Source organism: Podarcis cretensis, assembly GCF_951804945.1.
Source record: "Podarcis cretensis genome assembly, chromosome: 5".
Taxonomy (NCBI): domain Eukaryota; kingdom Metazoa; phylum Chordata; class Lepidosauria; order Squamata; family Lacertidae; genus Podarcis; species Podarcis cretensis.
This window is the reverse complement of record NC_137174.1, coordinates 20,472,767-20,500,393: the sequence shown is the minus strand read 5'-3', so window position 1 is coordinate 20,500,393 and position 27,627 is coordinate 20,472,767. Positions and strand designations below refer to the sequence as shown.

Genomic DNA, 27,627 nt, shown 5'->3' with positions numbered 1-27,627 from the left:
ATTTCTTAGGAAGGATGGCCTTTCCTAGAGCAATGCACTACATTTCAATGTGTAAGAAATAACTCATAAACAGATTCAACTTGGGCTGCCCATTTTTTTATCTCATTCAAACATTAGTATTAAAACCATGTACAAACTGCATGATCCTTTTTTTACTAACAGCAAACAAAATTATTTCGAGTAATCTCAAGATCATAAATGAATCCCATCCAAATAATCACGTAAAATACTTCAATGAATGATCAGAGACCACACAGTGTGTGACACCTTCACTTCTTCCTGAAGCATACTGCAGGGTAAACACCATAAACCATACTTTACATCTGATGATGATGTTTTCAAATGACAATGTCATTGTTTTTTCTCCTCCAAGGCAAGTTCATTGGAGTCCAGAACCTTATTAACAGTATTTTGGGGTCTTGCTCTTAGCTGGGCACTCCAGGGTAAAATGTCTTCTCGCTTCCTTCAGGTGGCTGCTGAAAACTCACTTCTCCCTTTCAGCAGATCCTCTCAGGCTCGATTTCTGCCGCTTTTTCTCCCTTTGTCCAATAATGCGAAAGAGCTTCTTCTTTGCTTCTTTCTGCCTCTTTATTTTCTCTTCCTCCTCTTTCTGCCTCCCTTTGAGACGTTCTTTAAGCTGCTGCCGATGTTTCACCTTGGCTTTCTTCAGCTTGTAACTGTGTACCGTACCCAAAGCAGACAGAAGTGCTGCAATCTTAACAAAAACAATGAACAACGTGTGATATGTACATATCGAACTTCAGGGCTGACAAATGGGAGCAAGAACTGGCAAATTACAGGGCTGATTTCCCAGGATTTAATTGCTGTTAGAAAGGGAGATCCAGCACTAAAACGCTACTCACTAGCACTGAGCTACAGCAATGCAAATCAGTACATGCACTTCTGGGAGGAAGATCAAAATCTTAGCCATGACATAAGCAGGAACTTGCCCCTCTCATATCAAACAGATTCTTATATCAAACAGAACTGTTGGTTGTGTTCCATTTATCACACCCATCTCCCTCTAGGATAATTAACACAATTTGTATCTTGATAACTGTATCCACTGTTTCTTGGATCAAACACACTACACCAGTGGTTCTCAAAGGGTGTGGCAGGAGAGGATGGCAAGTTTGGTGGGAAGTTTCCAGGACAGCCAATATTATATTGTGGGAATGATTCATGTTCTCATGTAGCTGTAGCTGCATTGTTTTGTACTTTGTGGATGTCCCATGATCAGCTTAGAAAGTAGCTGTGTTCTATGTTATAAATCAAGGAATTATTTCATTTTGTTTCTCAGTGTATTTCCTATCAATAACAAAAAACGGTGTGGTGCGAGCCGCAAATTTTTATTCTGGAAGTGTGGCCCAAAGGAAAAAAGTTGGAGAACCACTGTGCTACATAAAGCAGGCCTTTAAGATTCATGGCAGTCATATACCAGTTGGTACATTTTTATTTGTTTACTATCCTAAAAGCTACAAGTCAGGTTGCTTTACGTTGGAGGACTACAACAAATCGGAAGTACCTTTACTCCCTTGGCCATAGAAATGGATGCAAGACAACCACAGCTGCCCATTTGCCTGAGAAATTTTGGATGGATGGATTTTTCTTAAAAGACAACTTACATGGCCATCCCACCCGCTCCATTTTATCCTGAGGTAGGTTAGGAAGAGGGACAGGACAAAGTCATTTAGCAAGCTGCATGGCTGAGTGTGGAGTTGAAATCTAGTCTCCTAGATCCTAGTCCAGTATTTCTCAAACTTAGGTCTCCAGCTGTTGTTGTACTACAACTCCCATCATCCCAACCTAGCAGGATCAGTGGTCAGGCATGATGGGAGTTCTAGTCCAACAACAGCTGCGAACCCAAGTTTGAGAAACACTGTCCTAGTCCAGGTTTAAGCTGCAATCCACATCTCAGGGAAATTCCTGACAAATCTGTTGATTTTTATGGGAAGGAGTCATTGACATTTAATAGAAATCTGTGTTGCAGGTTGTGAATAACTTGTAATCCTTGTAAATTACAGCAAAAATAACGAGGACTAAAAACACCAATATTGGTCAGCAGTCAGAAAGAACTCCTAACTTGCTATTTTTAAGTGGTTCTTGCACTCAATAAAGGATTATTACAAAACCTGAAACAACTTACCTTCTTTTCATGAGGCTCCCTGATCACAGCTGGTCTCCACTTGTCCTTTGTGACTTTTCCTTTTCCTTCCTGAAGCTTAGGTTTGCTTTTAAATGGCAAAGCCTTCTGAAGCGCTTTTGGAATATGCAGTTTATTGAAATGTTTCTTTTCTCGCATTATAGGCTAAAAAAAAAAAAGAGTGAATGTAAACTGAACAGCAACATTCATTTTGCTTTCTAACTTGCCCATTACATTCTGCATTATAATAAGTATGAGGAAATTAGGCAAATAAAATCTCTTGGCTTATGTTCACAGCTCCTTCCCAACCAAAATGTAATATCTGAATCCTTGACCATGTAGGAGGAGTTCATGTTGTCATTTTCCCCTGTGATGACATCTAGCTTATACTGACAAGAGCAAGAGTCGCTGGGTGAGCTCTATTTATGTTATCTGAGCAATGCAGGAAGGAACTGCCTTGCAGTGGCTCCCTTAGCATAAACGTAATTCAAAAACAGGGTCTCGTTAACAGACTTCATCATCATTTTACAGATCAAATGATGTCACAACTGTTGCAGACAGACAGAATCCTGTTCTATGTACTGCCGCATATCTAGCAAGGGGGCTGAAGGCAATTTTATAAATTGAAAGCTGGAATACTTTACTAATCAGAAGTGGGGAAATTGTGCCTTCCACTTCAACAGGTTGGGACTCCAGATCTCATCAGACTCAGCCAGCAGGACTAATGGCTGGGGCTGGTGGGAGTTGTAGTTCAACCACATCTGGAATAAGGAGCACATGTCGCCCAACCCCGCTTTACATAGGCCTGTGAAATCACAGAAGGTCCTCCCCCAGGGTTATCCTGAATCTCAGGCACAAAATCACCAGGTGGATAACTCAGCTGGTTAGAGCATGGTGCTGAGAATGCCAAGGTTGCAGGTTCGATCCCCATAAGGGACAGCTGCATATTCCTGCATTGCAGGGGCTGGACTAATGACCCTCAGGGTCCCTTTCAACGCTGATTCTATGGGAATCACCGACTCTGCAAACACAGCACCAAACTCATGAATCTGGAGTAAGTTATACTACTAAGGAAAGAGGCACACAATAGGGCTTTTCCTCCCCACTCTGAGATGAGAAAGCAGAATTGTCCTATTTAATCTTTCAATGAAAGAGTGAGAAGATGACAGAGGTGGAAAAAAGATGGTGGACTGGGGAAGCTTACAAGGTCAGGACTATGCTTAATTCCCTGTGCCACTGCACATTCAGTATGTTTTCAGAGCCTCCACTATTTCACTAATAGTGCTGCTATTGAGTGTTGCTGATCAAAGGCAATTCAAGATAAAATCTATGCATACAGTGGTGCCTCGCAAGATGAAAATAATCCGTTCCGCGAGTCTCTTCGTCTAGCGGTTTTTTCGTCTTGCGAAGCAAGCCCATTGACGGCTTAGCGGATTAGCGCTATTAGCGGCTTAGCGGCTTTTAGCGGCTTATCAGCTTAGCGGATAAGCAGATAAGCGGCTTAGAAAAAGGGGGGGGGAGGAAAAAAAAGTCAGAAAAATTTCCCATAGGGAAATTCGTTTTGCGAAGCACCTCCAAAACGGAAAACCCTTTCGTCTAGCGGGTTTTTCATCTTGCGAGGCATTCGTCTTGCGGGGCACCACTGTATTTTGACATGAAACAACATACAACCCCTACCTTGTAAAGAGAATCTTTATTTTGTTTTAGTCTGATGCCCTTCTCGTGCCTTAGCTGGCCTGTTGTCTTCATTCCTGCCCAGGAGTCTTTTTCACCCACAGCCTTTAGCAAGGAAGTCACTGGGTTATAGAAGGCTGGGGTGGAAACAGGATACCAAGTCCGCAAGAAAACAATATCTAGAAAGGGAAGAAACTGGTTAAGCTTTTAAAACTGTTTTAAGCAAGCAAGCTTTGCAGAGTTGCAGGTGAACCCCCATGCCCACATATCTGGATGACAGCTTTGCATCTCAAGGGGTTCCCCTCCTAGACCTGCAAGCAGAGTGAGGCAACGGAGCCCTGAGATGAGAAGAGTGGCAGGAGAATGTCATTTCTGGATCTCCCTTATGTGAAAGTAGAACACAATACAAAACCAGCGCATCAGGTTCTGGCTCAACCTTTGCCCTGTACCACTAGTTTTCCACTGACACAAAGGTTTTCCCAGCAGAAGGTGGCATAGCCCATTCTACCACCTCACTCTGCTGTTATGTGTAAGACCCCGGTCCTGCTGTCACACAGTAAAATACAAAACTGTAGCCCTGTACAGAAGCTGAACACACCAACTGCCACCAAAGGAATATCTGAGACGGTCATGAAGACGACAGCAATTCAGAGCACAAAGCAGAAACATAACTTTATTGAGTTTGCCTCTTACTATACAGTGGTGCCCCTCAAGACAAATGCCTCGCAAGACGAAAAACCCGCTAGACGAAAGGGTTTTCCGTTTTGGAGGCGCTTCGCAAAACGAATTTCCCTATGGGCTTGCTTCGCAAGATGAAATGTCTTGCGAGTTTTTCCGACTTTTTTTCCCTTCGCCCCCCCTTTTTCTAAGCCGCTAAGCCGCTTATCTGCTTATCCGCTAAGCTGATAAGCCGCTAAAAGCCGCTAAGCCGCTAATAGCGCTAATCCGCTAAGCCGTCAATGGGCTTGCTTCGCAAGACAAAAAAACCGCTAGACGAAGAGAATCGCGGAACGGATTCTTTCCGTCTTGCAAGGCACCACTGTAAATGTAAAAATCAGAATGATATTGTTGCAACTATTGCAGTTAGGGAACACATGTAGCATTTCTGAAACTGACCCCTTGCTACCAAGACTTTTTTATAGGGGCACTGAAACTATGATCAGAAACACCAGCCTGGTGTGACAACTTCACTGATCACCACTAGAGGGCAGAGCTTTTTTACATTAAAGGAGGCATAGCAGAGTTTCAGAAACCTGCCCTCTCAGAAATGACTGTGCAATTCATTCCACAGATATGACAGGAGTGCACCCTCACACTTGGCAATTCCTGAAAGGAAAGGCTCCTGAAAGAATCATCCTGTAAAGCAACTGGAAGGTGCCACTTACCGCTCATTAGCAACTTATCTTCAAAGGTGGCTCGGAAGGCACCCTCGGGTGTCCGCAGGGCTTTTTTAATCTGACCTCGGATGCCGCTCACAGTACGAATGGCTGCGCCTTCAAACTTGGCCACTTCCAGTACAGAGTTAAACATACCCTATGTTGACGTGAAACAAAGTAGCAATGAAAAACTTCATACTGAGCTTGATATTGCAATATCACCAAAAGCACCCTTCTATACCAAAGCTGTGTAGGCTTCTGTGAGGCCTTGGGGAACAGAGGAGGACAGCCAAATGACTGCCCTGTATGCTTTACTGATTTATTAACAGAATTATTTTTATACCACCATATCATATTGGGGCAGTGTGCAACATTAAAACGTGAAGCACCATTCAGAACAGAACTTTCCAAACTGTGTGTTGTGACATGTTAGTGTGTCAGCTGCAGTGTGAATACTTCCCATGCTCCTTCTGGGGCTGGAAAGGGGTTAGTTTAACCTCTGGTTTAATAGTAAGACTGAATTTCCGTGTCATGAAATGATGCACGTCTAAAGTGTGTCACTAACACGAAAAGTTTGCAAAGCTTTGATTTAGAACCATACAATCATTAGTGACTGGCTTATCACAAAAATTCAACAGCTGCAAAGGCCTGCTTGAAAGAGACGCTTGAAAATCAAAAGTGAGGATGCCTGCCAGATCTCTGCTGGGACTGTGCTCCACTCCACATAGGACAAGCAGTGAGCTCAACACAGCAAGGCCTCTGTAAGACAAGCCACAACTTACAGCGCTCACCCAGTGACTGAGCAGAGACAAAAGGGCTCATGCAGGCCTTAAGAGATCCTGCACCCAAGGTGTTCAGGGCTTTCTATACTGATGCAAGAGCCTTGGACCTGATATGGGAGCAAGTGGGCAGCCAATGCAGATGGTTAAACAGAGGTACAGTATGTTGCCCCCATCATCTGCTGCGTTCTGTGCCAGTTGGAGCTTCTGCATGAGGAGCAGCCCTACGGAGAGTGCACTGCAGTAATCCAGCCTTGATGTTACAAAGGCATGGGCTACAGTGCCCAAGTTATCCCAGTCCAGATATGGTCATAGCTGGCACACCAGACAAAGGTTGTAAAAGCCTGCAGGGGAAGTGCTTTGCCAGCAGGAGTTCCTGGGTTCAATCCCCAACATCTCCAGGTAGGGCTGGGAGAAAGTCCATGTCTAAAACTCCGGAGAGCTGCTGCCAATCATTGTGGACCATACTGAACAATATGGGCCAATGGACGTGTTATAAGGCAGCTTCCTATGTCCCAAAGAAATTCCTAGCCACATACAGTGGTGCCCCGCAAGACGAACGCCTCGCAAGACGGAAAACTCGCTAGACAAAAGAGTTTTCCATTTTGGAGGTGCTTCGCAAAACGAATTTCCTATGGGCTTGCTTCGCAAGACGAAAATGTCTTGCGAGTTCCTGCGGGGTTTTTTTCCTTTTCCCCCCTTTTTCTAAGCCGCTAAGCCGCTTATCCGCTAAGCCGCTAAACCGCTAATAGCGCTAATCCGTCAATGGGCTAGCTTCGCAAGACGAAAAAACCGCTAGAAGAAGAGACTCGCAGAACGGATTCTTTTTGTCTTGCGAGGCACCACTGTATGTCATTTGTGCCTCTAACGACAAATGTGTATGCAGGAGTACCCCCAAGCTATGGATCTACTCCAGGCATCCCCAACCTTCGGCCCTCCAGATGTTTTGGACTACAATTCCCATCATCCCTGATCACTGGTCCTGTTAGCTGGGGATCATGGGAGTTGTAGGCCAAAACATCTGGAGGGCCGCAGGTTGGGGATGCCTGATCTACTCCCTTGGAGGGCATGAAACCCTGTCCAGAACAGGCTGCTGGTCTATCCTCTTGACACAGGAGCAGTGCTCAAAATTAGCCAGGCGCCAGGTGTGTTTTGCAACTGGTGCGCGTCCAATTGCAATCACATGGAGATCTCTGGACACCAGGTTGGCAACTGGGCGGGGGGGGGGGAATGTCACTTGCAGGAGGATCTCAAATATTTCCCTTGAAACCTGAATTAGTTTTATTCCGGTTTGTTTGAATGTGTTGTAAACCGCTTTGAGATTTCGTCTTTAAAATATAAAACGATATAGTAATGCAATGGGTAATAATACTAATAAAATCCCATCGGGGAGGGTGGGGGATGGCACCTAGACATTCCATTGTGGCAACCATAGTCTAGGTTTAAGAAGCCATTTGGTGATTAGATTATATATCTGAGTTTCTAACACTCTGCAGGAGCCACTTACCTACGGAGGCTCCATTTCATCAGAGTTCAAACCCAGTTTATTGGCCCTAACTGATTTTGAAGCTCACACGGGAGGGTCATTCCATATCAAAATACTAAGAAAATTGGAAGATGTGGTGTAAAAAAAAATGGAATTACTTGATGTGGAAGGACTACCTGCACTGCAAAAAACCATACTAGACTTCTTGTCTGTCTTCAAAAAACATACTGAAAAGAGACGCTTGCATCACAAAAGGGAGCTAGGTGAAGACTTTGAATTTCAAAAAGGAAAGATACTGTCTTTGCGGGAGGTGCCTGTTCCAAACTGTCTCCTAAGAGAGATAACAGCAAAGAATGGAGCCACTGAGTGAGTCATAGCACCCAGGAATCACCCATCTGACTTCCAAGATAGGGTCTGAAGTTCAAAATGGAGAATGACAGATAAAAAAAGCTCCTTCCCAAAGGAGTTTAAAACACAAGGAAGTTTTTAAAAGGTGGGGGGTGGGGGAGCAACTTCAAAATGGTCCTGGAAAATACATTTTATAATGACCAACACATTTCAATAAGGTCCTTATCGGAGGCTCAAGGAGGCAACACAGGAGATGTTGCCTTAATAGGAAAATTGCATAAGGCTTTTGGAAACATGCATTGGGCGTTTAAAATATCCATTACGCATTCAAGATCATTGGGTGTCACCCGGCACATGAAGCTTTTGCTATTCTTTCAATGGAGTTGAGGGCTGTAGGGAAAGGTTAGGGACAAAGATTCAGGATCCTGGCTACCATTTTTGGTAGGTACAGCTTTGCTGGATCAGGCCAAGGATCCATAACACCCTGTGCACAACAGAAGCCAGACAGATGTTTTAGGGGCAGCTGAAGCAGGGCCTTAGTTCATCACCATTGTTGGCAGCCTAGGTAATAATAAGAATAATTTATTATTTATACCCCGCCCATCTGGCTGAGTTTCCCCAGCCACTCTGGGCGGCTCCCAATCAAGTATTAAAAACAATAGTGTTAAATATTAAAAACTTCCCTGAACAGGCATTAAGAGGTATGCTGCCTCTGGAAATAATAACAACAGCAGTAATTAAATGTACTCTCCACCCTTCACTAGCAACTCCCAGGGTGGGTTATAATTAAATATTTAAAAACAGCTACAACAAATTAAAGCTGCAGGAATAGGGCAAGTCCTGAGAACACGCATCTCAGGTGTCAACAAGCAAAGGTTGACATCTTCTGCATTTGCCAAAAGCTGCATATTGGTCGTGCCAGATGCACTTCTATAGGGAGGGAATTCCACAACTCAAGGGCTGCCACAGAAAATGCAGCTTTTTGGTGGTGGTGGTGGGACCCACCCACCCACACACCAAAATTCTGAAGGCGGCGGAACTACTACTCTGCTGACCCCCAAGAGGGTCCTCAACATTCCTACTGCTCAAACACATACCTTGATAAATGCTGTATTCTTGAAAATTTTGAATGGGAAACCGGTTAACTTTAATTTCTTCACAACTCTTATGGACTTATCTAAGTCAAGCACAACTCCAGTGGCAGCTATCCGAAAATCAGGCTGAAATATAAAGCACAGAAACTTGCTTGTATTTGTTATAAGCTATCCACGTGTGCCCATGTACAAACACACATGCGGGCAGACAGGGTGGGGTGTGCACATGCATTGGAAAGTGCAGGTTTCAGGGTGCTTATCTCCATTTCTCATTTATTTTGCTCATGGGTCTATAAATTTTGGTTTGGCTTACTGTATGTGTATGCATACCAGAGAAGCTGGGGAAGAAGAGGGCCTCTCACATCGCACTTGGCTTCACACAACATACAGATACAATGAGACTCACACATTGCTTCTGCTTGGTCCAAAACTCAGCAATGCAGCAGGAGAAACTCCTCCCTTCCTCCCCCTCTCTTGACTAATGGAAACATTTCACCAAGGAACTTGCCCTAGCAAGCAGAAGCCGAGTACTGTATCTTATTTCCTACATTACTTATCTATCCATATGGCCATCCTGCACACTTCACAAATAAATCCACCAACAGAATCATAGAATTGGACAGGATCCCAAGGCTCATCTAGTCCAACCCACTGCAATGCAGCCTAGGCCAACTATAAACCGTCCATGGTAAATACTTACTGTTGCTCCGCTCACTGACTGGATTGCCAGACATCCTGCTCCTTGTGGCGTGATAGGACCTAACAAACAAGATTGACCCAAACCTTCAGTGTATGGTTCAATGGTGCATATCTTCTCTTAAAAACGTAGTGAGAGAAGTAAAACCCAGAGCAAACTAGGGAGTTAAAAGCAAATACAAAGTGCTTCCTTTCAAAACTGAGGTAATGTCCTTAATACAGTCATACCTTGGGTTACAGCTGTGTTTTTTCAGGTTGCAGACCGCCAAAACCCGGAAGTACCAGAACGGGTTACTTCTGGGTTTCGGCGGTTCTGCATGCGCAGAAGCGCTAAATCGCACTTTGCACATGCACAGAAGCGCTGAATTGCAACCTGCACGTGCGCAGACACGGGTTGTGAACGTGCATCCCGCACAGATCACGTTCGCGACCCGAGCGTCCACTGTATATCAACCCCCTGGCACAAGTAATAATCAAGGGAGCATGATTTAAGGTAAAGAAATATGAAGCTTTCTTGGACCTGGCTCTTAATACGGTGGCCAGGTTCACATGTAGCACTAAACCAGCCTTCTTCAACTTTGGGTTTGCATATAATGTTGGAATCCTGGCTCCCATCAGCCCAGATCATTGGCCATGCTGGCTGCAGATTATGTGAATTACAACCCAACAATACATAGGGATCCAGAACAGGAAAAAACCATGCTAAGCCATGGCTTAGCCTTATTATTATGAACTAAATTTGTTTTTGGCTCAAAGCTTGACTCACACGCTCCCCCTTCCTCCCCCTGCATGGCTTCCAGTATCTACTTATCTCAGTTTTTATCAAGTTTCCCTTATCTTGGCTTACCATTGTGTGAACCAGGGATGATTTCTTATCCTACACCCTGGCTAGGTAAACAAGACATAATCCATGCTTTGAAATAGCAAACCCTTTTTCTTGACTGTGACTCAGTCAATCTCCTTCTAGCCCTGTAAATTTGATAAACGAGGCAGAGGTGCGGGTTTTGCATTTCCCCCTCTATTCCACCACTGCTCTTACATAAAGTTTCAAACAATTCCTCATCATCATTAGGTGGCTTTACCAGTGCTGTTCCTGAGGCTGGGAAGTTGCAGAGTTTGCTTTAGAGAGTTTGCTCTTACCCCAAAAAGTTGTGCCACAGTGCATATGCTGTGGTGTATACTTGAGCAGCCTGTGACGGCCATTATGGTCTTCGATGTAGTACATAGGGATCGTCTGAAACCTCCTCCAGCCCAATGAGAAAATGAGAGGATCGCGAGTCTTAAGTATTTTCTTATACCAACGATGCTTCTTCAAGCGCATCTGAGGAAAACCAAGGATGTTTCATCAAAAGCAAACTCCTACATTTATGCCAGTAATTATTTCAGCAGTCCCTTATCCTGTCTTAGTACTGAGGCCACCTTGCACTATATAAAATGCAGTGAGTGGTTCGGTGCTTGGCGTTTTGAGAACCCTTGGAAACAGAAAATGATAACAGGGGTCAAGGAAACACATAGAATATTTTGCAACTTTCACCCTTAAAGAGACCGATACAAAGGACCATTGAATGGAATGACAGTTCTGCGAAGTCTTGCCTAAGAACTAGCTGTGAGCTGAGTATAATCTCTCATGAATATCTTTATCATGAGGTGTAAGATAGCCCTTCTGTGAGCAGAAGAGACATTCCACACAAGGGCTGGCAGCCTTGGCAGAACAATTATGTTCTAGAACCAACTTTGACAAGGGTCTGCAGAAAGGAGATGCAGGCAAGGAATCTGGAGGCACACTGAAAGCCATCTAGGATGGCAAAAAAATGGAGGATTGTTATGTAGCAGCAAATTGGAATGCCATTCATGTGAAGAAACAGCTGGATATGATTCCATGGAGATAAGAAGAGCGGCACTGCTCAAAGAATCTCCTTATAAGAGCTTCTTCCACACTCAGTTCAATTGCTCTGGCACTGAATAAGCAAGATCAGCCCAGCCCCAAATGTGGATAAATGCTTTCTTCTGGACCTGATGGGTGAAACTCCCTCCTCTACCTTCCCTCCACCCACTTTCCCTTGCAAATATTGCCTTTTTAGTTGGTAAGCCTGATGCCATGGCATCCCTCTCTCCTTGAGGAAAGCTGCATTGCGGGACAATAATTATCTGAAAAGTGGGATAAGCAAGTGCTGCAACCCTAACCCAGAAGTATGGGAGTGGGGAAATGTGGTCACCCAGGAGGTGATGAACTGAGACACAAAAGAATTCTGCACCATAAAGGAGAATGTAGTGTTGTGACTGCATACCTGCACATATCCCACATTTCCTTCGGTGTTTCCCAGGCCACCCAGGATAATTGGGTAGTGTGGGTCAAAATGCAGCACCAGCTCACATGGCACGTTCTCCAGTTCTATCCGTACATACATTCCAGGCCGGAATCCCTCATACTGAACTCTGGTCTCGTCGTCTTGATCTTCAAATTCAGTCCGGTTAAGCTGTGTGACAGAAGCAGTTCGGAGATCCATTAAACTGACAAAAAAATACTTGGAAACCAATAATGACAATAATGAACATTTGCATTATGAGCCTCCTGGTACAGGTTAATGAACTAGAAGGAAAATGTACACATTCATTCAAATTATAAAACATTGTCATCAAGCCGTATAATACTTCGTGCCTTACAGCTGGAGAGTGCTTGTTGGAGAGTTCAAACCATTTCACATACATTGTGTTATTTTTCTTATGATAAATAAGGGTTGAAGATGACATGCAGGGGTTACCTAGAATTGTGGAAAAAGAGGGAAATTCAAACCAGAGTATCCTGAACCATATTTCAACCTTTTAACCATGTCTACTCAGAAGTCCGTCCAATCTAATTCAGTCTTGCAGTTCTGGCCACTAAGCTACAGAAGCTCCCGATCAGGTATGAAATTTATACCTGTGCCTGTTTCTGCATCTCCCCTTTTAGGTCATCAAAGTAGGTGACATCTCCTTCATCATACACAGCATCAAACATCCTCTTCAGCTTGCGTTTCTTATCCATGCGCTTCTTCTTTTCCTCTTCCTCTTCACCAGATTTGTCCTCTTTCCCATTATTATTCTCTTTCTCTTCTTCGCTTGATGCCTAATGGGGAAGGCGGGGGGAAGAGGGCTTTATTCTGTGTGTTTGTTTTGTCCTCAGGGAACAAAATTACAAGTCATTTTAATACTGCAGCTTTTTGTTTTCAACTTAGACCTAAGGCCTAAGAAAGATCAAAATTTATGACTTGCCCATTCAAGTAATTAACTAGTGATCATCAATAACAAGGAGTCAAAACGGCAAAGAAATGTTCAAACTCAATCTGTGCATCATTGACAGATAAACATTATTGGGTTTATAGTGTCTGTGAAACCTTTAAAAAATTGCCACTGTAATCCACCTGACAAGTGTCTTATGTGAGAATTTAAGCAGTTCTGACAAGAGCTGAAGATGAGCTACATAGTAAATGGCTGAGTAAATGGCTGCTGATATCCTACAAAGTAAGGAAAAAATTGTAGGGAAAAAGTTGTGGGCTCTGAACAGTTCAAAGGTAATTATGAGTCCCACAAAGAAGAAATGCAATGACACTCATAAACTGCAAACAAAGAACAAATACACATTTGCTAACACTGAGAAAAAATATGCTGAATATTTTCAAATTCCCATGATCTGCATCATATATTTGCTGAAGAATTTGGGTCTCTCTTGACAATAGAATCTTTAACTTCCTAGCTTTGAACACCTGTTCAGCAAATGAATCACAGTTAATTCTCTCAAACCTACTTCATCTCCTTGATCAGCTGCTTTCCCTTTGTGTACAATTCCTGTCTCAAGATCTTCAAAATCGCCATATAATTCTTCTATAAAAAATAAACATCAGCAAAATCATTAATATTTTCTGCCTTAGTTTCTCCTATACAGTAAATCTTTGAGCTTGTTCATCATCAATAAATTTTACGCATGCATCTGAATGTGTTTTCATTTAAACACACACACACCCCAAGCCCCCATGGTCCCTTCATTTGTGATATTTTCATAAGACATGAAAAACTGGCAGGTGGGAGGTGGTATATTTACTTGGACTGATTATCTGCCCTTCCTAATAAAATCAGACTTGAGTTAAAACACTACATAAATGTATGGGCTTTTTTGTGCTCTGTCTTCTATGTGCATACATTCAGTGGCTATACGATGTCTTCCACTAAAACAAGGAGATGAGTGCACTGGCACTCAAATCTTCCAATAAAGGAAATCAGCCATTTCCAGAGCCCATTCCTGCTCCACAGGTCTCCCAAACCATCTCCCAGATACTGTTTTTCTACTGTTTTCCCCCCTGCGGAAACCCATATTTTCATCAGCTCTTATCCACTAAAGCTGGCCCTGAAGCAGGTTCACCCATAGCAGCTCATACCTTTTCTTCCAGCTAGTAAGAGAACAACTAGCAAAGGAAAAGGCTCCAACTTACCATCCTCCTTCAACAGTTTTGCAGCATCTTTATCAGCTTCCCAGTTTCCAGTCACAAAACAGTCTCTGATACTGTCCATAACCTGCAGGCAGAGTAGCAAACTTGTTTTCTGCTGCAAACGCACGTTAATTATAGAAGTGACCCAATGTAGCGGCAATTATTTTACCAGTTGCAACAATCTGTGTCCAAACTGTGTCCAACAATCTAGCCACTGTGTTTTCAAGAATGAAGGGCTATCAGGTACAGTAAACTGGATACTCAACATGTAAGTGAGGCATCAAATAATCTACAGCAGGCATAGGCAAACTCGGCCCTCTAGATGTTTTTTGGGACTACAACTCCCATCATCCCTAGCTAACAGGACCAGTGGTCAGGGATGATGGGAATTATAGTCCCAAAACATCTGGAAGGCCGAGTTTGCCTATACCTGATCTGCAGTATCATGCCTCAAAGTGGCTTTCTTAGTCTATGCACCCTTCCACACAGAAAAGACTACCTGCCCTAAAAATTATCCTTCCATATGACCAGCATAGACAAACATAAACCAAAAAAATGCCTGCACAATTCAAATACTGCCACTCCTTCCTTAACCATCCTCCCCAAACCAGTTTAGTTCCCTACTGATCTCCACCCTACTGCTTGTTGCTTCTTTTCCTTTCCAAACTCCAGCTCCTCTCTTTTTGCAAGTCTAATCCACAATTCTCAAAGATCCTCAAATTTGTGGGAGTGGTTAATTATGTTTCTACCATCATCACCACTTCTGCTCCTCCCAACCTCCACTGATACCAGCAAGTGAGCATATACTGTATGCACTGTCTTATTATGAATACAGTATCTGGGATATAATCTACAGAATCTGCAGTAAGCACCTCATCTAAGTCCCAATCTTGTGGGGTTTCCACAGGGAATTTGGAGCAGTCAAGGGCATCGGCTTTTCGCTTCGATTCTTCGTTGGGACGGCTGATGCGGAACAACCCTCCAAGCTCATTGTTTTCTTCATCTTCCTCCCCCTCATCCTCAGCCACTGAATAAAAACAGAAGTGCTTCACAGTTATACTTTGAATGGAAGCCCTGGGAATGTTGCATCTTGTAATATTTCATTACTAGGGTGCAAGCTTAAGTAGTCGGGGGCAAGCATCCACAAATCCATTCCCCAGGACTGAATGGGTCTTGTCCTCTGGTGAGAAGAATGTTCACTGACATACATCCCCCCCCCAACCACTCACTTGTCCAGTAGTTTAGGATGCATAGTGAAAATGTCTGCACAACTGAGAAACAGCCCCATCACTCTTCCAGTCCTCTGAATATGCCAGAGAGCTTGAGAGAAAGGCAATTTGTTTTTGTGCAGTGAAAAATAAAGACAGTGGCACCTCAGGTTAAGTACTTAATTCGTTCCGGAGGTCCGTTCTTAACCTGAAACTGTTCTTAACCTGAAGCACCACTTTAGCTAATGGGGCCTCCTGCTGCTGCCGCACCGCCAGAGCACGATTTCTGTTCTCATCCTGAAGCAAAGTTCTTAACCCAAGGTACTATTTCTGTGTTAGCGGAGTCTGTAACCTGAAGCATATGTAACCCGAGGTACCACTGTATCCTCTATTACAAAATGTATGACAAAGATCTTGACTCTTATTCTTTGAATTCCAAGTCTCTTCTCCTATAAACATAGCAATATTATATCATAATCAACACTTAATAACGCCATCTTAGTTGCTCTTCTTGCTTTTGTTTTTAAGTTGATCCACCTAAATTGATCCACCTCACTGGAATATCTTCTGTCTTTTCCAACTATAGCCTGCCAAGCTTCATAATTTCAATCTGTGTTATTGTTTGCTGAAGAAGTAACCTGCCCTTAATCATCAGCGTGGTTGATATGCTACAAAATAGTCAATAACCTCTTAAGAACTTGAAACTTGATTCCAACGATCTGATTTTGGGCTGAGCCAACTGCTGGGAAGCTGGTCAACTGTGTTGAAGGACACAGATTAGAACCCAGAAAGCCTATCAGGGACCACACTTGGTTGCCTGGTTGCAAATAAATATTCTGGGACCAACCAAAGGAGCTATCATAAGATGGGAAAGAGTTGGACCTTTTCTTCTTTCATGCAGCCAATGTACCACAAATGATTAACATGTTATTTTTCTCTCTTCTTCCACAACCCATTCTGTTAGTCCCTTTTCTTCAACTGTATAAGGGAATGCAGTGTATTTACTATACCTGTTCCATAAATAAGTTTGCGAAGATTGGGAGCCGATTGTTGTTGCCTCAGAAATGCTTCAGCTGCCTTATGAGTAATGCCTTCTTTCCATTTAAGTGCACCTGGGGGGGAAACAACATGGTTTCTTTAACTGAGCAGATTCAATGCTTGCTTGGATTCGCAGCTGTTCATTCTACCACTAATATAAATGGTCCCTGCTGCTATTAATCTCCAAAAGATTATTTACTTTCTCCAGTTCCTATGTGAGTTCACTTTTTCTTAATCCCCTCTCAAATGCATGGGCCTGGATCCAAACTGAGGCTTCAGTCCTAACTACACTTAGCAGGGAGTGAGCCTTATTGAATTCAACAGGACTTAAGACTAAGTAGGTATGCAAATTAGTTGTCCACAGTTCACATTGTGATCACTGAGACTACACATTGTGATCATTGAGACTAACAGCACAAACCCAACCATGTCTACTCAGAAGTAAGAGCTACTTAATTCAATGGGACTTGCTCCCAAGTAAATGGGATTAGGATTGCAGCCTAAATTAAGTCATGACTAACTTTTCAAATTGATTTCAATGGGACCTAAGGGCAAGTAACTTAGTCTGGATCCAACCCATGGTTCACAAGGTAATCTTATACATATCTATTCAGCTCAGTGGGACTTATTCTCGGGCACATAGACCTACAGTTTTATCCTCTTCCACTAGAAAACAGCAAGGTAATATGAAAACAAAAATACAAAAGAGCAATTAAACTGAATTACATTTATGCTACAGAAATGATTGGCAGACCATCATAATTCCTAAGTAGCACAGCTCCTTTTACTAAGTAGCACAGCTCCTTTTACTAAGCAGCACAGCTCCTTTTACTAGCAAATGAACAACACGATAGAAGGTGGGCAATTTCAATTGAATGTCATGCCAAACATGCCAAGAGAGCAGTGTGTACATACCAACTGTATCTAGAGAAAAGTCAGAGGCTTCTTTATACTCCTCTTCCTCTTTCAACAGACATTCAACATCATCCTCGCTTTTGTCAAACTTTGATTCCTGTGTTTTAACTCCAGCACACTGCGGCTGGGAATCTTCCCCGTCAGATTCTTCCGTATCAGAATGTTCCATTGATTCTCCTTTGTCCTCCGCAGATGATTCTTCCATCTCAGATGCTGATGCTTCTTCTGCTGTCGCATTTCCAGAATCTGTAGCGGCAGCCACCTTTCTACGCAGATTTCTGCTATTTCTCTCCTCTTTGTCCATTTCACCACATGTAGACCTATTCAATAAATCTGTGTTTCTGGCTGTAGATTCAGAATCGGCAACTCTCTCCTTCTCGCTTTCTTGTCCATCTCCTTCTCCATCTTCCCCGTCCCCATCAAGGCCCATTTCTTCTTCCTCACCTGAACTTATCTCAAGATTGTCATCGCTATCAGCAAATGCTGGAAGTTCTGTTAGGGTTCCTTGTTTAGGTTCTTTTTTAAAACGCTTGGAAGATCTCAGGGCCAGCTCCGGATCTGGGAAATCTTCATCACTTTGTTGCCCATCCTCATCATCGCCATCGCTACCACTCTCAGACATTTCTTCATCTTCCTCCTCATCACTTCCACCATATTCTTTTTCCTCGTCTTCAAATAGTGCCTTCCGACGTACCCTCCCAGTATGTGGGTCAGTTTCCTTCTCTTCTTTAGGCATCTCAAACAGACTTCCAAAAGAAGCAAAAATCAAGTATCACGAACCATTCGAAAACAAGCATACTGCAGAGAATATTTGGGGAGCTTCCAGGCCATAGGTCAAATTTGGTTTGTGAGGCTGTTTTTGGAAAGCCACACTCACCCGCTCTGTCGGGGGTGGCACAGGTAAGGATGAGGCTTCAAAGGAACAATTGGGAGCTTAACATCAGTTCCTGATTGTTTCTCTGCTGGAGCAAGGAAAAGCCCCAGTCACCCATCAGCTGGTGGGCAGTAAGAACGCGCCTTGCACAAGAAAGGGAAACCCTTTCTCCCTCCCAATGCTGCTCTTTGAAAACTCCCCAAAATGGCATTTCTCCACCTCCAACATCGGGGTGGAAAGGAGAAATAGGGGGAGACTTCCAAAACAAAGAGCTGTCAATACCCTTGTGCTGCGGTTCTTAAGCATGGGGACCCCATGCAAAGGATTTTGATATTGATTCCGGAGCCATAAACAGTTCCCCACCCTCAAAAAGAAAAACTTTTTTGGACTCATCAAAATCTGCTTGCTAGGCTGACTAAAACTGCTAACAGCAATAAGTGAAATATTCTCTCAACTGCCCCCTTGGTAATCAAGGGTTATCAACTTACCCTTGGTTGTCAATGTCAGTCTCTAGCGGTTGGGAATCCATGAAGAGAGACACTTTGCTTGACGCCATTTTGGCATCAATAGTGGAGTGCGTAGAGATGAGGCTCTGGACTAGTTCATGGTTTGGTCTTGTTTCCTCCTGAGAAACCAAAATTCTGTTAGCAACTATTTTCTAAATATACTTCTTTTGCTGTTTGCGTAAGTTAGCTGAGACCATAGTGGTACTTATGCCAAGAGATTACACCTCATCAAGCAGGCTGGGGAGAGAAGTCTGTCAGGGGTACATACAACTGGCTTCAGTACTGTACAAGAATTAACACTACATTACCAACTGCTAAAGAATTAACCCTCACCTCTTCTTCTTTATGTGTGTGACTTCCTCCAAGGTCGATATAAACCGCATCTTTATCATAAACTAAGCCCCCAACACCTGACAGTGGTGCATAAATAAGCTTCTCCTTCTCATTTAAGGACCGCTTCTTCTGGTGTTCAGGGAGCGCACAGGGATCTGGCAGGAAACTGACATCACTCACTGTGAAATCCCCAACACCTGGATGAGAAGAAACACAGAAAATCAAAACGGGGTCCAAGTAGGAATTGCTAAAAATTAGCCACGCATGCAGCGAACTGACCACAGTGATTTTTCTGTGTTAGTGATCTTATGTCAATGAAGTACTGTATGGATGAGACTTCCTACCACATTTTTTATTTATTGTTAAGATACAGGAATCTCATGAAGAGAGACTGGCAAAATTAGCCCAGCTGGCAAAATGTCTATATGAACAAACCCCAATTTTTAATTATATATCTCCCATATTTGTTTTTTACTTTTCTGTATTTTCTATATTTACTTAAATAGCAGGTTGCAATACAACTTTAAAAGCAATATAGAATTAAAGTAACAGGCTACTCAGTAAAAATTTTAAACAACTGCATAGGCCTATAAGCATAAAAAAGTCTCAAGAAACATCTAAATGTCAAAAGCAAGGGTGTCTGCCAAATCTCTTCTGGAGAAGAGTTTCACAGCAATGGACTGGCAACACTAAATGCCTGACTTCCGGCTCAACAGGTATTCCCAGCAAAGTGTGTATAGGATTACAGCCTCAGCCTTCCAATCTGCAATGCCCTAACCAGAACACCAGAAAACACCAGAAAAGCCCTAAAATATTGCTGACTGGAAGAGAGCTGTTTGCAGGAACATAGTCTTTTAAAAAGGGCTCCATGTACACTTCATTGGAACAATGTATGTGCAAATTGTATTATTCTTAATACAAGGTTGCCCTTTGACAACAAGACACAGCGCTGCAAGAACTAAAAAATAAGAAATAAGTGGTGGCATCCAACCTGGCATATGTATTTGACTTTTGTTTTTCAAGTGTGTTCCTCTCAAGTAACCATAAAGTGAAACCTTCCTGTCACATTTTGGATTAACTCTGATATCTTCTGGGTTTGTCAAGTCTTCCATCCTACAGAATATAAGGAAAGATCCACAGTAAAAAGTCATCTAACAACATTGCAGAGTGCTGGGAGGGAAACGGGAAATGAGAGGTGTGTGGTATGGAATTACCTGTCTGCTAGTACGTAAGGATGAGACGTCTGCCACATAAGGGGACGGAATTTCATTACGGAAATAAAGCGCCCCAGGTTGTGGATTTCCTGTTTTTGATATTCTCCATGTACCATCCCAGAGAGATAGAACAATTTGGCACCCTAAATTGACAAATTAAGAGAATAATTCACAGAGCAACTGAAGCAACACACTACACTTCACTGTTTCTCTAGCATAAGCGTGATTTCCTCTGAAAATAAACACAGAGTTGTGTACATGATGCAGTTTTGCACAATAAGAAGAAAAAGCACCTCAAGTATATTGCAGGTGGAATTCAGCTTCCTGAGAATTTCAGGGAGAGCTATGTATTGGCCACAGTTTGTCATGCCAGATGACCAGATGAACAATGGCTAACTAAAGCAAAAAAAAAAAATAATCACTTCTAAAGTCCCCCAGGAGGAGAAAGAGAAGCCCAACTGCATTATCAAGCAAGTTATGCTAACCTATGGCCATTATAACCAGCAGGATTGCCACCAGGACTGCATCCTTCCCCCTTAATGTTTCTGGATATCACATTGTGTTTCCCCACCTGTGATCCATACACTTGGCCTGCACTCTCTGGAAAGCACAATTTATACAAACTGCAGCAAACAGTTATCTTGCCATGTTTTTCAGTGCACTGCAGTCCTGCATCAAGATTACTGGTTAAACTAAAATGCTATACAAAGAGTGCACCTACAGCGAAGTCATACAAGTACCAAAATCTGTACTGGGTTCGAAAACTCATTTGAACTGTGGAAAGTTCATTACACAACACTGTAGATAATTATCTTCCAGACTTCCAAATTTGTGACTTTAACCATGAGTGGCTATGGAACTACATAAAGGACAAATTTTCAGGAAGGATCCAAAGGAAATTGTAACAGAAACACACTAAAGAGTTACAATGCAGCCTTCTAGCTTCACTGGTTACAACTCTAAATGTTTTACATTCAACTCACAGGGTGAGCCACTGATGCAATATCATACCTGATAAACCTCTGTCCAGAATCTGTGCTTCAATCTCTTTTTAGTCTTCTTGAGCTGTTTGTTATTCTTGAAGGTATCCAAGTGCGTAAGAACACCCATAATTTTGGGGAAGCCATGTACCTGGCAAATGTTTAAAAATTCAAATGTTTCCATTTCAAATCCGAAGCTGGCATCAATGAGCATTAAAACCTGAGAAATGGAAAGAAAACTTTTTTCAGAACATTACTAGCATATATTGAGAATTTAATAAAGAAAAGAATTTGTGTTATGATCTAACTATCAACAACGGGTCACCTGAATCAAATAAAGTGCATGTTGCATAAAAGGTAAAGGGACGCCTGACCATGAGGTCCAGTCGTGACCGACTCTGGGGTTGCGGCACTCATCTCGCTTTATTGGCCAAGGGAGCCGGTGTTTGTCCGCAGACAGCTTCCGGGTCATGTGGCCAACATGACCAAGCTGCTTCTGGCGAACCAGAGCAGCACACGGAAACACTGTTTTACCTTCCCGCCGGAGCGGTACCTATTTATCTACTTGCACTTTGAGGTGCTTTCGAACTGCTAGGTTGGCAGGAGCAGGGGCTGAGCAACGGTAGCTCACCCTGTCACGGGGATTCGAACTGCCGACCTTCTGATCGGCAAGTCCTAGGCTCTGTGGTTTAACCCACAGTGCCACCCGCGACGCACGTTGCGTAGAAAACAACATTTTCCTTCTTTCAAAGAAAATATGCCTAATCCAGTGTATCAGTCCAATTTATTCACTGAATAGGACTTTTTTCTAAGCACACACATAGAATTGAGGTATAACTAATGTTTATAGAGCTAAGCTCTAGAGAAATATACAGTTTGACTTGTATCCATCTTGTAATTGGTGTATGATGTTTTCCCAAGTTTATAATTAGCGTATGTTGTTTTATAGCATGAAAAGCTTGTCATATACTGATTCAACTCACCAGATCGGCAACTTTAGCTAGATCAATCATTGTATTAATATCACATCCGCATTCAATTATGGTAAGCCTACGCTTTTTACCTGTAAACAAAGGTGAAGAGCAAAACATGACAGATTTTAGTACTACCATTAAAAGCGTAACAATACTTTTCAGCTCATTCATTGAGAACATCAGATCACACTACCATGTGAAAATTGGTTTCCTGTCAAAATCAGATAGGCCAGCAGGGAAATCAAAGTGATTTTGGCTTATTTTAATTTATTCAAATTTTCTTATAGCACATGTTTATGTACAGCACACTTCACTCCTCTAATTATGTCCTTGCTTTTCAGACAAATATGGACCACCTGTATTCATGATCATTGGATGCCCTGGCCCCAAGTACTTCTTCCCATCCAAAATGCAGCAGGAGCCAAAGGGCCAACGGGCCTTCTCTGTGGTGGCACCCCATTTGTGACACTCCCCAAGAACACTCAGCTAGTCTAACTTTCAGGCACTAGATGAAAGCTGTACCATTCTCCCAAGCTTTTAACTTTTTTTATGTAGGGTACGGTCCAGTCAAAGTACTGTACTTTAAAGCCACAATTATTTCAAAACAGCAGAACTCAGTAAGCACCTCCATTTTCTTCCATGAAAATCAACAGTACTTAAAAACATGCAACTGTTAGTAGATCTGAACTGAGGACTGTTTTAAACATAAACCAAACACACACATGTACATAAGCTTTTGTTTATGTGGGTCAGTTCTTACCTGACACAATTGTTACAGGACCCCGGATTTCAACTAACTTCTGCCTGGTGAAATTCTTAATAAGACATTTTATCAAGGTGCTCTTTCCAACTTTCGGAGGGCCAACCACAACCACAACCACAGGAGGAGGATCTAATGGAGTGCGGTCAACCACTGGAATGTGATGTTTTTTCGTCTTCAAATCCTGGGTCCTGTTTTTAAGAATAATGTTTACTGTAAGCTACAAAGTATACAGGACAAGTGCCCTTCCACACAGAAAAACAAGAATAACACCAGTTGTTCAGACCAAAGATTCACCAATCCTCAAATTCCTCCTCCCACCCTGCATGTACCACAATAGCCTGGAATCCAAGGAAATTATCTCATGCCATCTACCGTATTTGTCGCCCTATAGGACGCAATTTTTCCCCTCCAAAAATGAAGGGGAAATGTGTGTGCGTCCTATGGGGCGAATGCAGGCTTTCGCTGAAGCCTGGAGAGCAAGAGGGGTCGGTGCGCACCGACCCCTCTCACTCTCCAGGCTTCAGGAGAGCCGCAGCGCGGGCCCCAGAAGGTCGGGGGACAGCGGGGAGGCGGAACGCCGCCATCCCGCTGTCTCCCGATGTGGTTTGGAGGCTGACGGTGGGGAGACAAGTGCTTCTCCCCGCCGCCAGCCCCGCAAGCTCCGGGGACAGCGGGGAGGCGCAACGCGTCCTCCCGCTGTCCCCGGACCTGGTCTGCAGGTGGGCGGCGGGGAGAAGAGCGCTTCTCCCTGCCGCCTGCCCCGCAAGCTCCGGGGACAGCTGGGAGGCGCAGCGCGTCTTCCCGCTGTCCCCGGACCTGGTCTGCAGGCGGGTGGCGGGGAGAAGAGCGCTTCTCCCCGCTGCCTGCCCCGCAAGCTCCGGGGACAGCTGGGAGGCGCAGCGCGTTTTCCCGTTGTCCCCAGACCTGGTCTGCAGGCAGGCGGCGGGGAGAAGAGCGCTTCTCCCCGCTGCCTGCCCCGCAAGCTCCGGGGACAGCTGGGAGGCGCAGCGCGTTTTCCCGTTGTCCCCAGACCTGGTCTGCAGGCAGGCGGCGGGGAGAAGAGCGCTTCTCCCCGCTGCCTGCCCCGCAAGCTCCGGGGACAGCTGGGAGGCGCAGCGCGTCTTCCCGCTGTCCCCGGACCTGGTCTGCAGGCGGGCGGCGGGGAGAAGAGCGCTTCTCCCTGCCGCCTGCCCCGCAAGCGCTTGGGGGGGAATACATTTTTTTTCTTTATTTCCCCCCCCCAAAAAAAATGGTGCGTCCTATGGGCCAGTGCGTCCTATGGGGCGAAAAATACGGTAGTTACATCCATTCACATCAGGATTGCATTGAGTCCCATAAAATTACATGGAAATGATTTGGGAGTCCTATACAGCACCATGAGAACTAAAAGATCGGCTGCGACTCGTGGACCTAGATGTGAACAGTCATCAGCTAGTTACTCAGTGTAATCGTTCTCATAAGATTATTGTGAGGCTAAAAAGCTGATTTCCCTAAAGAACAGGATATAGATTAAGAAAAAACACATCATACCAAAATGGAGAGAGATCTATCATGTGAATATATATGAAGACAACTCAGAGTGTTAAAGGTAAAAAAGGTAAAGGTACCCCTGCCCGTACGGGCCAGTCTTGACAGACTCTGGGGTTGTGCGCCCATCTCACTTAAGAGGCCAGGGGCCAGCGCTGTCCGGAGACACTTCCGGGTCACGTGGCCAGCGTGACATCGCTGCTCTGGCCAGAGCCAGAGCCAGAGCCAGAGCCGCACACGGAAACGCCGTTTACCTTCCCGCTGGTAAGCGGTCCCTATTTATCTACTTGCACCCGGAGGTGCTTTCGAACTGCTAGGTTGGCAGGCGCTGGGACCGAGCAGCGGGAGCGCACCCCGCCGCAGGGATTCGAACCGCCGACCTTTCGATCGGCAAGCCCTAGGCGCTGAGGCTTTAACCCACAGCGCCACCATACAGTTACAAATTCTAAGCTGAAGAACGCAACCTGAAGCTAAATGCAAGAATAAACCATTCTAACAGGGAGGAGGAAACCAGTATGCTAACCAAGTCTAGCAGTTCCATACCTGTGGAAAGTTCTGGCCATTTTGACTGCAGATTGGACTGCAAAGGCCTTTGGGTTTCTTTTCCGGGCATCCTCCTCATCTTCAAGCCCTAAATCTTTCAAATAACGCTTCTTTTTCTTGCCAGCCTTTGGCCCACTGTGTCTCTTGCGGTGATGTTTCTTATCGTTTTCCTCCATCGCTTTTCTTGGTGTTCTATCACTCAGGGCAAATTACCTGTTTTTACCAACGTAATGTTAAGATAAACAAACAAATGTCCTATATATAATATGCATCATTCAGTGGGTGAGAAGTGAAGGTGCTTCAACAACTGTCTAAAACAAAGATAATAATAATAATAATAATAATTTATTATTTGTACCCCGCCCATCTGGCTGGGTTTCCCCAGCCACTCTGGGCGGCTTCCAACAGAGATGAAAAATACACTAAAATGTCACATATTAAAAACTTCCCTGAACAGGGCTGCCTTCAGATGTTTTCTGAATGTCAGGTAGTTGTCCATCGCCTTGACATCCGATGGGAGGGCATTCCACAGGGCGGGCGCCACCACCGAGAAGGCCCTCTGCCTGGTTCCCTGCAACTTGGCCTCTCGCAGTGAGGGAACCGCCAGAAGGCCCTCGGAGCTGGACCTCAGTGTCTGGGCAGACCGATGGGGGAGGAGACGCTCCTTCAGATATACTGGACCGAGGCCATTTAGATGATAAAATAAAATGACCTAATTCCCAACTTTCAGTAGCTGGCAACTGACTGTTTTCCCTTTGTATATCCACTTGGGTGGAATAAAAGTGGAGGAGAATGTTTGCTCACTTTGGCTAGTAAAATACTTGCTTCCACACAAAGTGTGGACTGAACACCACCACCCACGTTTACTTGGAATTAAATCCCACCGCACTCATCAGGGGAGGTTAGCTCCAAACCCATGTTCAAGGTCTTGCTATTGCCATATAAAACCCTAAATAACTTGAGACAAGTAGTCTGCTTCCCCTTATATTGCCTCCCCTTATGTGCTTCCAACCAATCATTAAGTTCTTCAGGAGGCAGCATTGCTAGCTGTACAGTGGTACCTCGGGTTAAGAACTTAATTCGTTCTGGAGGTCCGTTGTTAACCTGAAACTGTTCTTAACCTGAGGTACCACTTTAGCTAATGGGGCCTCCCGCTGCCACCGCCACACGATTTCTGTTCTCATCCTGAAGCAAAGTTCTTAACCCGAGGTACTATTTCTGGGTTGGTGGAGTCTGTAACCTGAAGCATCTGTAACCCAAGGTACCACTGTACTATAATCAGTGGACTGCCACTTTATAATATCTAGGAAGCCTTCTGGGTGGGTGCAGCCTCCCTCTGGAACACCCTCCCAAATGCAATCAGGGAGGGGAAAACAGGACTTAAGACACCTCTGGAAACCTTGCCTTTTTATGCAAAGGTCCCCGAGATTAATAAGTTTTACTACAATGTTTTGTTTTTAATTTTTTTTAAAAAAAATATTGGGATAGTACTTGTATCTTGGTTAAAGCATCTCATGTAAACCGGGGATTGTGTGTATTAAATAGCATAATAAATAATCGCAGGTAAATAGAACCCTAGGTGCTCAAGCAACATTCCCCACTAACAGGTATTCTTTTGCCAGCTGGAATGCAGAGGTGAAACCTGAAGAATGGCAAATCAAGCAGCACCACGCAGATTTCTAGCCAGCATCGATTCAGCACCTCTTCCTGGCTAGACCAGCTAGACTGGTGACTGGGAGCGGCCGCCGAGACCATATAACACCGGTCTTGAAAGACCTACATTGGCTCCCAGTATGTTTCCGAGCACAATTCAAAGTGTTGGTGCTGACCTTTAAAGCCCTAAACGGCCTTGGTCCAGTATACCTGAAGGAGCGTCTCCACCCCCATCATTCTGCCCGGACGCTGAGGTCCAGCGCCGAGGGCCTTCTGGCGGTTCCCTCATTGCGAGAAGCAAAGCTACAGGGAACCAGGCAGAGGGCCTTCTCGGTAGTGGCGCCTGCCCTGTGGAACGCCCTCCCACCAGATGTCAAAGCGATAAACAACTACCTGACATTCAGAAGACATCTGAAGGCAGCCCTGTTCAGGGAAGTTTTTAACGTGTGATTTTACTGTATTTTTGGTTTTTATGGAAGCCGCCCAGAGTGGCTGGGAAGGCCCAGCCAGATGGGCGGGATATAAATAATAAATTATTATTATTATTATTATTATTATTATTATTATTATTATTCCTGGAAGACAAAATAGGGGCGGCAGCACTTTATTAATGAACCGTGAGGGGAAGCGAGAGGCCAGCAAGTCGCAAGCCTCGGAAGAGGTGCTTCGTTCGGGAGCGGCAATGATTTTCTTAGCCTTACACGTGGATGAGCGCTTTGCTCGCCATCCCGGATATGATCCGCGATTTTAAATACCCTGCCTTAGTACTTCTCTTACCATTCCTAGAAGCGCTTTTCTTACGGCTTATGATTCGGAGAAATCGCTTCTACCGCGAGGGGGGTGGGGCGGGAATCGGGATCTCTCGGACAACCGCACTAACTACCGAGACAGAAACCGCCGAGCTCGGCTTACCAAACGGGTCCGTCCTCCTCATGGGCAGCCCAGACGGAAGAAGCGTGTGGTTGCCGGTGCTCACTTCTCCTGGCTCCTCCCGGAAACAACGGCGCGCGACCATTTGTTCCGGGGGGACGGGGAGCTGA

The 27,627-nt window shown here is 44.3% G+C and overlaps 1 protein-coding gene and 1 long non-coding RNA gene across 3 annotated transcripts; one reads left to right on the top strand and one right to left on the bottom strand.

Annotated features, from left to right (window-relative positions):
• Nucleotides 1-257: 257 nt before the first annotated feature.
• Nucleotides 258-27,627, bottom strand: BMS1 (BMS1 ribosome biogenesis factor). 2 transcript variants are annotated; one of them, XM_079975572.1, is made up of 23 exons: nucleotides 27,500-27,627; nucleotides 24,935-25,147; nucleotides 22,862-23,052; nucleotides 22,111-22,190; nucleotides 21,159-21,347; nucleotides 20,148-20,290; nucleotides 19,925-20,046; nucleotides 18,934-19,130; nucleotides 18,583-18,719; nucleotides 17,221-17,966; nucleotides 16,278-16,379; nucleotides 14,932-15,086; nucleotides 14,063-14,144; nucleotides 13,381-13,457; nucleotides 12,517-12,702; nucleotides 11,885-12,073; nucleotides 10,737-10,917; nucleotides 9,601-9,659; nucleotides 8,904-9,026; nucleotides 5,203-5,350; nucleotides 3,821-3,996; nucleotides 2,147-2,308; nucleotides 258-715 (listed from the first exon to the last, which is right to left on the bottom strand). In XM_079975572.1, the coding sequence occupies exons 2-23, from the start codon at nucleotides 25,108-25,110 to the stop codon at nucleotides 485-487; spliced, it is 3,852 nt and encodes a 1,283-aa protein (XP_079831698.1). In that variant the 5' UTR covers nucleotides 25,111-25,147; nucleotides 27,500-27,627; the 3' UTR covers nucleotides 258-484. The 2 variants fall into 2 exon arrangements, with proteins under 2 accessions (XP_079831698.1, XP_079831697.1); XM_079975571.1 differs by having other exon boundaries at nucleotides 27,365-27,537.
• On the top strand, nucleotides 16,386-22,634 carry LOC307215963. Its single transcript, XR_013838804.1, has 2 exons — nucleotides 16,386-16,895; nucleotides 22,443-22,634. It is a non-coding gene; the product is annotated as an uncharacterized lncRNA (long non-coding RNA).